The sequence below is a fragment of the Littorina saxatilis genome, linkage group LG15 (genome assembly GCF_037325665.1).
Source record: "Littorina saxatilis isolate snail1 linkage group LG15, US_GU_Lsax_2.0, whole genome shotgun sequence".
Lineage (NCBI taxonomy): Eukaryota > Metazoa > Mollusca > Gastropoda > Littorinimorpha > Littorinidae > Littorina > Littorina saxatilis.
In genome coordinates, this window is record NC_090259.1 from 12,872,997 (window position 1) to 12,886,756 (window position 13,760).

The 13,760-nt window shown below is 41.4% G+C and overlaps 1 protein-coding gene across 1 annotated transcript; it reads left to right on the forward strand.

Moving 5' to 3' along the window:
- Positions 1 to 145: 145 nt before the first annotated feature.
- Positions 146 to 13,550, forward strand: LOC138948603 (proteasome subunit beta type-1-B-like). Its single transcript, XM_070320164.1, has 6 exons — positions 146 to 333; positions 537 to 644; positions 6,922 to 7,003; positions 8,557 to 8,686; positions 12,127 to 12,233; positions 12,881 to 13,550. Exons 1-6 carry the CDS (start codon positions 236 to 238, stop codon positions 13,064 to 13,066), a joined length of 711 nt encoding a protein of 236 aa, XP_070176265.1. The 5' UTR covers positions 146 to 235; the 3' UTR covers positions 13,067 to 13,550.
- Positions 13,551 to 13,760: the final 210 nt, after the last annotated feature.

Sequence of the window (13,760 nt, forward strand, 5' to 3'; positions counted from 1 at the left end):
TTATTTTCTGGGTCAGTCTGGAGATTGCTGATGGCCTTTCTCGCAATCGCAGGGATGTTGCACTTCACCAATGGAAAAGCGTGTTCCTTGCACAGACTGTTGGCCGGGCCCCGTCGAATATTCAATGCTAATCAAGGGCAGTAATCGTCTTCCGGTTCAGCAAACTCTTTTTCCGGCTGCAAGTCATCACAGTATCAAACGAAACTTGGGCAAACTGCACATAGCAATTCGTACAATGGAAGCAATGGCAATGATGCCGTACCAACAGGAACAGACTAATCACATCGAAAGACCTATTCAGCATAGATTCAGTCCGTATGATTTCAATGGAGGGTATGTATAAAATGTATTGCCCATCAATCCGTCGCTCAATAGTCCATGCTCTTTCTAAGTTTCTCTGTTTCTGATCAATCACTTTCAGTTTGTGTTTGATTGATGATGCGTTTTGTTTCATGTTCAATTCACGGTTACCGACACATGCTTATTGTTAAACCATATAGGAAACATAATTCAAAGGATATGTTACTGTTTTTCAGCACGGTGCTGGCCATTGCTGGTGAGGATTTTGCTGTCATCGCCTCGGACACTCGTCTCATGACTGGCTTCTCGATCCTGGCCCGAGATGTTCCCAAGACAACTCAATAGTAAGCCACCAAACTTACAGCAGAGAAAACAGAAGGAAACGAAGAGAATGAGAGAATTGTTTTTGCTTCTTGATTGTAATGTTTTTAAGAAATGCCATAAACCGTAAAATCCCTAGCAAACGCCCACAGATTTCGGGTAAAATTGGGGGGTTGACTAAATGTAAAAATAGAAAAAAAGAAAAGAACAAGAGGCGAAGCCTTCAAGGCTCACGTAAGAAATAGACAAACAGTAACACAAACTCACTACACGAAGCTTCGCAAAGTCTTAATACCAAAAACCCACAGCTACGGCGTGGTACTTTGACCCCAACATCGCTTCTCAAGTTTTGACATGCGAAGCTTCGCCGTAGCTCGCAACGAAGTTGGTTTTTTTTGTAAGAAGAGTGCTTTTCGATTCAAGATGGACGACAAAATCAGACTCAATACCATAGTGAAGAATGCATTTATCGACTTTGGTTGACCCAAAGTACAAGAACTAACCTCCTACCTGTATTATTTCATACTGCGATGCATTGACATGTCGAATGAAACTCGAAATCCCAGCGCTCACGCCAACTGGTCCCGGCCGTGCTCAGTCAACGAAATAGAACACATACAATTAACTTACGTCATTATCAAGTACGTAAAGTACAATTTGTGACGTAAAGTACTCAGAAAGAAGCACACCACGCGCTGGTCGAGACTACGTGCATGCGCTTTCTGACTAATAAGATTTGAGACGCCAAGACATGAAAAGAAAAAGATAACTGTTGCCTTCCAACTAGTCTCGGCCCGCTCAAAACCGAGACTTTCAGTAATTCCTTCGCGTGACGTCTAACCCACTTACGCCATAATGTGACGTCTTCAAATGACGAAATGTTAAAGTTTCTACCACAGACATACACACGCACAAACACACACGCACACACACACGCACAAACGCACAGACAGACAAAGTTACGATCGCATAGGCTACACTTACGTGAGCCAAAAAACACAAGTGACCTTGATTCTTCTAATTCTCAGAATAACGTCAGCACAAACACAGTTTCTTCTCTTGTTTGGAGATCAGGTAGGGTTGATGATCGTGGGCTGATTCTAGTCTAAAGTCAACATCATCGTCTTCACTGTCGTCTCCACTCTCAGCTTCTTCTGGAGCATCTCCATTGCCGTGATCGCGAGGCAGGGTAGCGCCGATTTAATCTGGAAACCAGTCCAGTATTTTATCATCTTGGGAACCGTCCATGGCGTTTGAAATTGCGCACCTGAGAAAGGACGTAACGATCGTTTCAGGTCGTATGTTCTCCCACGCCCTGCTGACCCAGTTGATGACGTCTTGCCTTCTAGGCTGCTTGAGGTTGTCAGCAGCTGCTGCTGTCGGTGGTCTTGCTTCTCTCATCCACTCAACCCAGCAGTCTCTGATACCATATTTAAAAGGTTTGGGGAAAAAACCCACCCGGGGTGGGCGTTTGCTAGGTAGTGACCCCTCTGCACAACTTTTGGCCAAAAGTGGGGGGTGGGCGTTTGCTAGATACTGGGCGTTTGCTAGGGGTTTTACGGTATAGATATGTTACAGTTAATCTGTGAAACCAGGGAATACGTGTATTAACTAAACTATTTTTAGGTAATACATGAATTAACTGGTTTTTTCCGTCAGTTAATTCATGTATTACCTAGTTAATACACGTATTCCCTGGTTTCATAGATTAACTGTTTTGGCGTTTACATGGGACGAAGAAGGAAAGCGGAAGAGGAAGAAGTACAAACATACTCGCAAAAAACGATATGCGCACGCGTTCAAATCCAAGGGGGAAAAAAGGATAATCGCGTGTTTGTGTGCCCGATTTAATCCTTTGAACCTTTACAGTCTTTCTTCGAACACTCAAAAGCAACTTCAGGGCTGGAAGACTACAAAATGGAATTTTTTGCCGACTGAATCTACGCTTTCTCAAATCAACCGGAACAGGAAGAAGAAAAACAAACTTTCGAAAAAACGATCTGCGGATGCGCATTTTCTCAAAAACAGGACAGAGGAAGAAGGAGCAAAAGTGTTTGTAGAAAAAGATGTGCGTATGTGCGAATCTCAAATGGCCGCGGAACTGTTAATCGGTGTATTAGACTGCAGTGATCTACGTACCTTCAATCTTCATCAAGTTCATGCAAGGCTTAGCAAAGAGAAGATGCATTTCCTGTCACTGTCATACTGTGTGTAGTCTAGAGAATGAATTCTAATAAATATATAGAAACAGATATCAGTCATTAAATTTAGTTTCTATTTTTGTTCTGCATGTTCTGAGACATATATGTCAGTAATGTTACACATGTATTTAATCATTAATAATAATAGACCTAAATTTCAGTTAAATTATAATACAAAGGCAGGGATTTAATGGACCAGCAAATTAGATGGACCAGCAGCAAAAAAGATAGACCAGCAGCAAAAAAGATGGGTTTCAACAGCAAATTAGCTGCGATAAATATTTTGGGAAGATTCCGACGATCACGGATTGTTGTCTTTCGTGGAGTACTTCAAGGGGTCATGAATCGACCGCAATGACACCTGGTACGAAGGCTACGCCCCGGGAATTCCTTTCACAAACAATGGACTGGAGGCAATAAACCAGACCATCAAACGTCAGAACACATTTCGTAAGAGACTTGACTTGTCCAGATTCCTAACCCTTGTTGAAAGAGACATTGTCCTGAACTGGTCCAGAGAGAGAGACAACGCTCAGCCTGATCATATCCCAGTGGCCCAAGAACCAGACAGAACCTTGCCCGGCTGGACGGCTGCCTATCAGTGGGCATCTTCAAACGCAAAGTCCATCAAGAGGAACCAGAAAGTGTTCGTGGCCTCGGAGTCGCTTCAGAACATGGACCTGAAGATGTAAAGCCGAGCGGTCTTAGCTTCACATTAACTCTAACTGTCTGTGTCTGTGTCTTAGATGTTATTCGTGTTTGAAGGTCATTTGTCAGGATGGCAATCACACGACAGGACAAACAGACACACAGAATATAAACTCAAGAAGAGGCAGGTAAAGTTCGAAATTGTATTGAATCAAAACAAATCATAAAAACAACTCAATACAAGGCGTAGTTCTTTTCAGAAAATATATCTGTACATTGGTTCACTCTATTCCTATAATTTTCCTACTCCTTACAAAAATATTCTAAGTCCAAAAATGGCTGAAAAATTGGGCATGACCCGTAGGTACCCTTAGCAATTTGCCAAAATACGCTACTGAAAGCAATATCCTATGTCCTAAAATGGCTGAAAATTTGGGCAGAGGTTCGGGGCCTGAGTAAAAATAAAGTAAAAGAGTAAAGCGACGCCACTTTACTCGCCGTGTGGTAACCTGGGACTGCGGAACGTTTTTTGTTAACCCTGTCAGTTCAGTCCACAGGGCGGAGTCCGGTATACCATTTAGACACTTAAGCCAGGTTGGTTGCCAAAACTCCGGAGGGCAGTTTAGAGATAACAACAAATACTTCTCAGTACTCAGGTTTGGACTCATCCACAACCATTCCCACCGAAGCAATGCTGTAACCCTAAGTGGTGGTGGGGAGTCCGGTATACCATTTAGACACTTAAGCCAGGTTGGTTGCCAAGACTCCCCCGAACCTTGAAAACTAACAGCTTATATACCTTCCATGACTGTCCCTGACGTCACAGCTAAGGAACCAATGAAAACGTCGCACTGGGATCACATAACAAAATGGGGAGGGAGGGGGGAGAGTTTCGAGGCTGCTATCAGTCTCCATACAAGCTACAGTTAAAACCCCTCAAACATACACAAAAACTCCTGTACTAAGAAAACTACATCAAAAACGCTATAAAGATATACATCAATAAAATGGAGATTCTACGACGCATCATTTGATACCAAACACTCATTGGTTATCAACACTGTGAACAAAGTGCAAAACCTCTGACTATTATCTCGCAAAATAGTCATGTCACACCAAAAATGTATGCAGTTACAAGTTAACCACAGTCAAACACAGTGTATATTCAACAGGCTTCTCATATGTAGATGATAAACATAAAATCTACATTCTACTAAACAAATGAATACAGACTACATGTTTATATTGAATACATGGGTAAAAGAAAGAATGATATACATGTAAAAGCTACATAAAAGACGAAAGAGAGAGAGAGAAAGAGAGAGAGAGAGAGAAAGAGAGAGAGAGTGTGTGCGTGTGTGTTCGTCTGTGTGTACCAAGTATTATTCAACATGGAAGTAAAGAATCAAGCTGGAAAGGAGGGTGGGGGGGGGGGAAGAAAAGGTGAGAGTTGGATGTCGAAAAACAATGCTTTCACGGGCGGTCCACGTGCTCAAAACTAAGCCGTAGCGAGTTGGTGACCTAGGGTTCATATCCCGTCAGTCAAGCCGGCGCCATCGTGTCAAAACCAATTTAACCAATTAATTCTACCGCAAGAGAACAATAGAAAAGTACTATGTCACACGCTTTCCTTCTTTGCCCCCACTAAAGCAAACGTGTGCAAGATTGTATGTTACACGCTTTGGAGCATGTGCAAGAACGGATTCAAACTCGAAATCGTCCCCCCAAAAACCCCAAAATGCACACACGACTTTTATTTCTCCTGCTGTTATCGTTTCTTCTCTTTACAAATTCTTCAACGCTCAGAATACTGAAAACGGCATCCCAGACGACAGTACTGTTTCCATACGCGAATTTAGCTTCCCTTGGAAAGTGGCTCGCTCAGGAGGCCTGTTAGTCTGACACTATAAGGACAGAGTTCTGAACATAGATGACAAAGATCCCGGAAAGAACAAACATTTCGCGGATGCAGACACAGAAAGACGTCATGAAGATTGCGATGCTTCAAAAGATACAGACTGTGACGATGACTGTGACGTCATTCACATATACCGAGACGTCATTTATAGTTGTTCGGTCACTTTCGTCAAAAAGTAGATCTCTCCACAATGGCTGCTCCTGTGTTTAGGTTTATCAATCGTGAGTACGCAAAACGTGTTTGCTCTCTCCTCTGTTGAAGCTGTGAGACATAATCGCCATTACGAGCTAGTCGTGTGACAGAGAGTTTTCTTGCACACTCGACTGCTGCTGTTTCACTCCGGCTAAAGCCGTCGTGAAACATCTACAGTCTCGTGTGCAAGAAAACTCTCTGTCACACGACAAGCTCGTAATAGCGGGTAATATCACACCTATCTCCGAACAATTTACTAGGGGAAAGAACAAATATGATTTTAGAGTGTGAATCTTAATTCCACACAGTTTCAATACTAACTTAGATAATATATTCTGCTCTCTACGCCTTCTCTTCTTCTTCACTCTATATACTTTAAGAAGAAAATTACATATGGAGAAAAGACAAAAATATTCCTGTTGTCGCTTTTCTCCACAATGACAGCTGTCAGGATTCAGCAAGACCAGTTCCAGAGAGCCTCTTGGGAATCGTTTGACCAGTACAAGGAGAGCCGGAACTCGGTTTGGAGTCTGACCGTGGAGGACAACAGAATTGACTGCAATTGCCCTGTCTACATGAAGTCCAACACATGTAAACACCCACTTGGCATGGAAATCCGGCTGTCCATTTCAGAACCACCAGCGCAGGCAAAGACCGTCCCCCTGGGAGAGAAGCGAAAGAGGGGACGACCTATTTCTGCCCCATTTTTACTGTTAAAGAAATCTGCTTGGCTGTTCAATTAATCTATTCTGCTGTTGAATTCATCCAATTTGCTGCTTCACATTCGCTGCTCACTCCTTCCTATTTGCTGCTGAAACCATCTATTTTGCTGGTAAACAAATTTTATGCGTAATACAAATGCCTAGCTCCATAACTGTTACAGTATTGCATTCAAATCGCATGCCCTTTTCCTCATTGATTTTGTAAGGCGTCCGCCCCGTGATCGGGAGGTCGTGGGTTCGAACCCCGGCCGGGTCATACTTTAAAATTGGCAATCTAGTGGCTGCTCCGCCTGGCGTCTGGCATTATGGGGTTAGTGCTAGGACTGGTTGGTCCGGTGTCAGAATAATGTGACTGGGTGAGACATGAAGCCTGTGCTGCGACTTCTGTCTTGTGTGTGGCGCACGTTAAATGTCAAAGCAGCACCGCCCTGATATGGCCCTTCGTGGTCGGCTGGGCGTTAAGCAAACAAACAAACAAAATCCTCATTGATTTTACCCCAGTATATTGACTACAGTGGAGTGGATTCTGAAGTTTTAATGTCTGTTTTTCACATCGTTTCTGTTTTAATCATGCGTTGAATCCTACCATATTTTACTCGCATTTTCATGGTCTTTTCAGCACAACCAACACAGTGGTTGGAAGCTGTGGATTCCATGGTGATGTCTTGACGCTAACCAAGGTTATTCAGACCAGATTAAAGGTGAGAAGACCTGCACTTGCAACAAGTAATGCTCTTTGGCTGTTGATTCACACCTGATTCTGGGGCTTCTGTTATCAGTTGTTCGCAGAGTATGTATACCTGATTGGGTGAAATTCTGACTTTTAGTTTGCTGTTCCAATCTTAGGCCCAAAAAAAAAAAATGTCTGTTTCTGGTAACATGGCTAAAAAAAAAATAGGGTCGGTAGGTAGGGATATTTTTTATTTTTTTATTTTTTTTTACCCCAAATGTAGACCAATAAAACTAACTTTAAAAATCGCGCAAAGAGACTGGATTCACTATACATAGAGACAAGACACTCAACACATTTACAAATCGTCAGCGGACTTTCGTTTTCACACGTTTTTGTTGTTAATTTTCTCACCCTGTCCTTTACCACCAAAAAAAATAAAAAAATTTGAGTTTGGAAAAAAAAAGTTTAGGGTCGGCGCCAAAATTTAGGGTCGGTCGGGTGACCAGAAACAGACAATTTTTTTTTTTGGCCTTATGTCTTCTTACTGAAACCAAATATTTCCTTTTAGTTTGATTTTTCTCTCCCAACTTTTGTTCAGTGAATGTCTGATTTCCTCTTTTTTCTTTTTCTTTTTTGTGTGCAATTTATTGGTGTGCCTATGGTTTTCAATATTGCAGTTTAATTGTTACCTCACTTTCTATTTACTTTGGTTTAAACAAGTTTATTCAGTAAATTTCATTGGAATATTGCCGCATACATGAAATAAGGAACATGGAGCACAACAAGCTAGGCTTATGAGCGTGCTCTTAAAAGCAAATGAAATTTGGCGGACGATTTTAATATAACAAGTTTGAAATAATGTCAAAATAATAATGGTGAATTATGGTAGACAAACATGTAACAATAAAAGGAACAAAAAACACAATGCTAAACTAACAACAGTACTCACGCGCGCTCACACCCACATGCATACATGACTTCCACATGGTAGAAAATAGAATACTACCAGAACAAGAAAATGTAAACAGTACTGCACATGGTCGTTTTGAGCATGGATGAGATAAATGCATTCATTATTCAAAACGTTTGCTTAATTAGATAAACCTGAATAACTGGTCAAATATCAATGCATTTTCGCTGTCTGACTTGTCTCTATTGCCATACAGAAAATCAACAGCGGTTAGCAAATCATATTGTATTTACTTTAAAGGTCAAGACAAATTTAATGTCTCCGATTCCTTGACCGTCCCTATTTTTTCCTACCAAACCCTAAATGTCTTTTTTTTTGTGGAGCCTCTGAAAATAAAATTAATTAAAAATGACAAAAAATTTATTTTACTTTTATACAGAAAGCTTCTCTTCACAGGCACCCAAAAGGACACAGATCACACAAACTCCAGCAAATAAAAAGACGTAGACACATTCCCCCTGTGTAACTAAATGAAATATGAAATTTAAAAAAAAAGGTCAACAACCTATTGACCCTAATTCTTTGGGCCATGTCATCAGAAAAAAAACCATTTCATTGTTTTGAGTCTTGTCTTTTTGTTCATGGAAATATAACCGCTTTGTAATTTTCAGATGTTCACTTATCTTCATCAAAAAGAGATGGACACGTCTTCTGTAGCAGCCATGCTGTCAACCGTCTTGTATTATCGCCGATTCTTCCCCTACTACGTGTACAACATTGTGGCTGGAATTGACACTGAAGGTAAAGTTACTACAGTCCCAAGTTCTTGTGTGTTTGTTCAGGGATGGCCAAGTCGTCTGCCTGGTTGCCAGGGGCGAGCAAAAAATGCGCTGGGATAGTAGAAACCGTCTGGCTGGCCAGTGAAAATTCTGGTCAAATGTAAAACAACTTTTGGTTGTGCGATAGTGTTTTAAAGTAATTGAAACACTTGACAATGCAGGAATTTCTGTCGTCTGCACAAATGCATCCATGTTGTAAGAAAACAAGAATGAGGCTCCTTTCTTAGATGCTCTTCCATCATGCCCGTCTGGTGGGCTATGGGTGGAGGTTTTTCTGATTTCTCTGATCAACTTATGTGCAGACCTGCTAGTGCCATACCCCCTTCGTGTGTACACGCAAGTGCAAGATTAAGTGTGCAGGGAAAATATCCTTTAAATCCATGTCAAGAGTTCAGTGGGTTAAGGGGAGGCACTGGTGTTAAAAGTGATTTTTTTTGTTTCATAACTCTTGGGTCAACAATTGTTTTAGAATTTAAGTACTCAGTCTATCTCCTGAGAAAATGGAAAAAAAATAAAAATTGGACCATCGGTTGCCATGGTAGCAATCCAAGATGGCCACCAAACTGCCCCTTTTTAAAACCCTAAGGCTTTTTTAAAACTGCATGAAATTTAGTTTTGATGCTTGTTATTTATACTTCAGCACAATGCCGAGAAACTGATTGAGGCTTTTTTTGATATCTCAAGTCATTTAAAAAATATCAATGATGAAAGTGAGTGATGTTGAATTTCATGAAAAAACGCCCCCAAAAAGGGTATAACTTCTCAAGAAAATTTTTTTTCAACAAATCCCTCAATCAGTTTCTGCAAAATAACACACTCAAGATGTACGCAAAGTTTCAACAACGCAAGTTTATTAGAAAAAAAGCCTTAGGCTTTTGAAGTGACAAAAAAGTAGTTTTGAGAAAATGCACAAAACATGAAGAAAATGATTTTTTTTCACACAAACGTTTACGAAACATGTAACAAAACAACACTGACAAAACAACAAGTCTTGCTGAGTTCCACAAGAAAAACGGAAACTAAATTCAACAAAATGTTAAAAAAAACCAGGCAGTGTTCTGCAAGCACCAAGGAACCTGTTCCAAGGTCACAATGATCAACTCTCATCCGTTATGTGCACGCTGCATAAATTATGCCCATCCATAATTCCCAAATTGTTACCAGTGAAGCCTCTTATCTTGGACCTCTTTTGGACTTGCTTTGATTTACCAGGGAAATTTATAACAGTGTCCTTTACTTTTTATACTACGATATTAGGGTTGACTTCTGTGAATTGCCATGCAGTGCCATGGGTACTTTGGAAGCTCCTCTCCAGCTTCCACCTCACCATCTGTAGAGAACATAAATTCAAAATTAATAATATGATATGTCTATTACAAACTCAATACGGCTATTCACATTTTCCCAACAATGACACCCCCCCCCCCCCCCCCTCCTACACACACATTTGAAAAACAGGTATTGTAATAATTATGTGATAACACGTTATTTCGGCGCATGCTTATGTCAGTGCTAATAGTCAAGCAGTGAACAAAAAGATGTTGAAAAATCATGTGAACGGTGCTAAGGCAGTGCTGGTCTGGTCTACAGCTATTGCACATACTTCATGCGAGCGGCCCTCGCTTCGCATCTCTGTATGTATGTCTCTGACTGCATGCAGAAACCATATGGTCTGCATGGGAAGTATGACCACAAGCAATGTTCACTCACTGGTCCATGTGAATGCATGTTTGTTTGTGCCACAAGAAAACTTTGATCACAGGAGGAAGCTATAAGTAATATGCTCAAGAAAATAAACGAGGAAAGAACAGATGTTTTGCCCCAACAGGACAAACCTTGTGACAACCAAGCTTCACAGTAGCCGCACATTACTGACTTTGCATCCTATTCAGTTTCTTTGCATCAGGGTGTTGTAAGATTCTCTTCTTCAGCAGTCACACACAGTCACACACATGAACACACAGAGCCAGAGCCGCAAACATAACCAAACACATGTATAAACTTCTACATTTCTGTCAAAAAAAAGAAGAAAAAATGCATACCTACTACAAGCTTTATCAGCTGCTTGGAATCTTTACTGCTCTGCTTGGGCTAGTATTCAGCTGCAGCAGATTTCCCAGGAGATGCATGGTGTTGCACCATGGCTGAACAAAGTCATTTTTGTATTGATTGTTCTTTTTTTAAGCAGTTTATTTGCTTTTTTCCCGAAAAAAGATATAGGGTCTGCCTTTTCGTTGCCATAAATGGCGAACTCCGTGTTGTCCTTACTGCCGTACACATTCCGCTCCGCAACTCTAAAATAAGTCGTGGTTCAAAACACACATGGAAACGTGCTTCAAACGTACACCACCGATGGTGATTTCTTGCTCCAACCCAGCTGTTGCAAGGGAAGCAGCATAGTTTCCAGCCAATTTTCATTCTGGACGAAGTTGAATGCACAAACTTGATCTTCCGATTCGTTCGTAGCAATAGCAGACGACACTATCGACTCGCACTTTCTTTTTAAACTTCTGTCACGCCAGCCTCTGCAACTGATCTGATTTTACCCAATAATCATCCTTTGCGTGTCTAGCACTGAAATCGGGGTAAAACGTGTGATAAACTGAAGATTCCACAAAGATATCCAAGGAAAATCGCAGCTGTAGATGTTTCACATCGCCTTTGCCAAGATCTGGCGGAAATTGAAGAATATTGCATTCTGGGAAGGCCGAATCGAACCGAACGAGACCGAGCATAAACGAAGTTTAATATCCGCGATTCGATTGGTCAGTAGCGAAAATTGTTCATACGGAATTTCCCGGAATCTTCATCGGTTCTCTTCGGCTCTTTGGAATGTCTTCTTGTTGCTGTTACTAACGGCGCGAAACCAGTAAACGGAAATTCCCGTTGTCCGCGGTATGAACTGATCCTAGCAAAGAAAAGACAACTCATTCCAGTCATGCAAACGTGACTACCGTTCACGATTTGTTTGACTCACAGTCACCACTCAAACATACGCATTTTTTTGCTGTTTTGTGTGTTTTCAATACACAATTGCATACTCATACATTGTTCATTTAGCCGTTTTGACCGTTTATGATTAATTCTGATCTAAAATCAGTACATCAGAGTAACCAGAAGAGGTTCAAAATCCAGAATCAGAAAGAAAACGGAAATGACCAGGGAACAAAAAAATCACTTTTTTCACTGTGGTGTCTGCCCTTAAAGAGACACGAACAAATAATCATTCGCATAAAAATCCACTTGTGCAAAAATAGGTGTGGGAGTTTCAGTCCATGAACAAAGAAGAAGTAGAGTAAATGAAACAAATTCAGTGAATTGACCTTTCTGCTTTTACACTTAGTCTTGTGTTTGGAACATTGGCAGTCTGTTTTGATGTCTCCATCTTTGATGTTTGTGCAGGCAAGGGGTGCGTGTACAGCTTCGATCCTGTGGGATCGTACGAGAGGGAAACGTACCGTGCAGGGGGTTCCGCTAGCTCCATGCTACAGCCCTTGTTGGACAACCAGGTAAGGCACTTCATTTTATCTGAGTACAGTGATACCCCCCCCCCCCCCCCCCTTTTTAGACCAAAAACAAATCTGTGAAAATCAAGCCTTACAAAAAGGAGGGGGTCGATTCTTTCTTTCTTTATTTGGTGTTTAACGTCGTTTTCAACCACGAAGGTTATATCGCGACGGGGAAAGGGGGGGAGATGGGATAGAGCCACTTGTTAATTGTTTCTTGTTCACAAAAGCACTAATCAAAAAATTGCTCCAGGGGCTTGCAACGTAGTACAATGTATTACCTTACTGGGAGAATGCAAGTTTCCAGTACAAAGGACTTAACATTTCTTACATACTGCTTGACTAAAATCTTTACAAAAATTGACTATATTCTATACAAGAAACACTTAACAAGGGTAAAAGGAGAAACAGAATCCGTTAGTCGCCTCTTACGACATGCTGGGGAGCATCGGGTAAATTCTTCCCCCTAACCCGCGGGGGGGAGGGGGTCGATTACAATTGGGGGTTCATTTACAGAGGGTATGGACACACAATCTGAGAGAGCCGAGTCTTCAAAGGAAGGGAGTTTATGGGGAAAATTGATTAGTGAATAGGCCAGGTCAATGGTGAAAATAAATTCACATGTATATCGACCCATTCCTTGCTTTCAGATTGGCATGAAGAACCAGGAGGGAGCAAAGCAGGTCCCCCTGGCCAAGGCCAAGGCCGTTGCGCTGGTCAAGGATGTCTTCACCTCTGCGGCCGAGCGTGACATCCACACAGGCGACGCCGTCTGCATTCACGTCATCACCAAACAGGGCACGACCAAGGAAACCTACCCCCTGCGACGTGATTGATGGAATCACTGGCAGTTTTGTTTTCTGGCGTTTGTGACTGTAATGTTGTTCAGGAGTCTCATCAGTTTCACTTCATTTAGAACTACAGAGGAAATGTGGATGGTCATCTGTGTAGATTTTGGACAAAGTTGTTTGCGACATATCGGATGTCATGAAATTTGACATATCGGATGTCATGAAATTTGACATATCGGATGTCATGAAATTTGACATGTCGGATGTCATGAAATTTGACATATCGGATGTCATGAAATTTGACATGTCTGTTTTGTTGGTTGCTTGCACGGAGCCGACTGACAGTGTGTTCTTTCCTACACGCCGAGTTCACAAGGAAAACGGGATGGGGGAGGTTGTCACTTGTCTGTTGTATTTTTGTTTGTTGACATACACTTCGTTAGGTGGTGTTATAAAATCTGAGCAGTTTTCCATTACTTTTTCATTTTGTTCGCTGATGCTTTCATCAATAAAAGACCTACCAAATGAATCCTTGTGTATGTGTTTATTATAGATGTCTCTTTAGTTTTAGAATGTTTTGTACATTACCTAGATGCAGCCAGTGTCTCACCTTATCTTTATTCTGATGCAATAGCTTACATCCACAATCACACACATGCGCAAGCACAGTTGAAAAGGCTTCAGAATGATAGAAGGATGCATGCACGTCCAAGGGAATAATTCCGGCTTGTTTATTTGG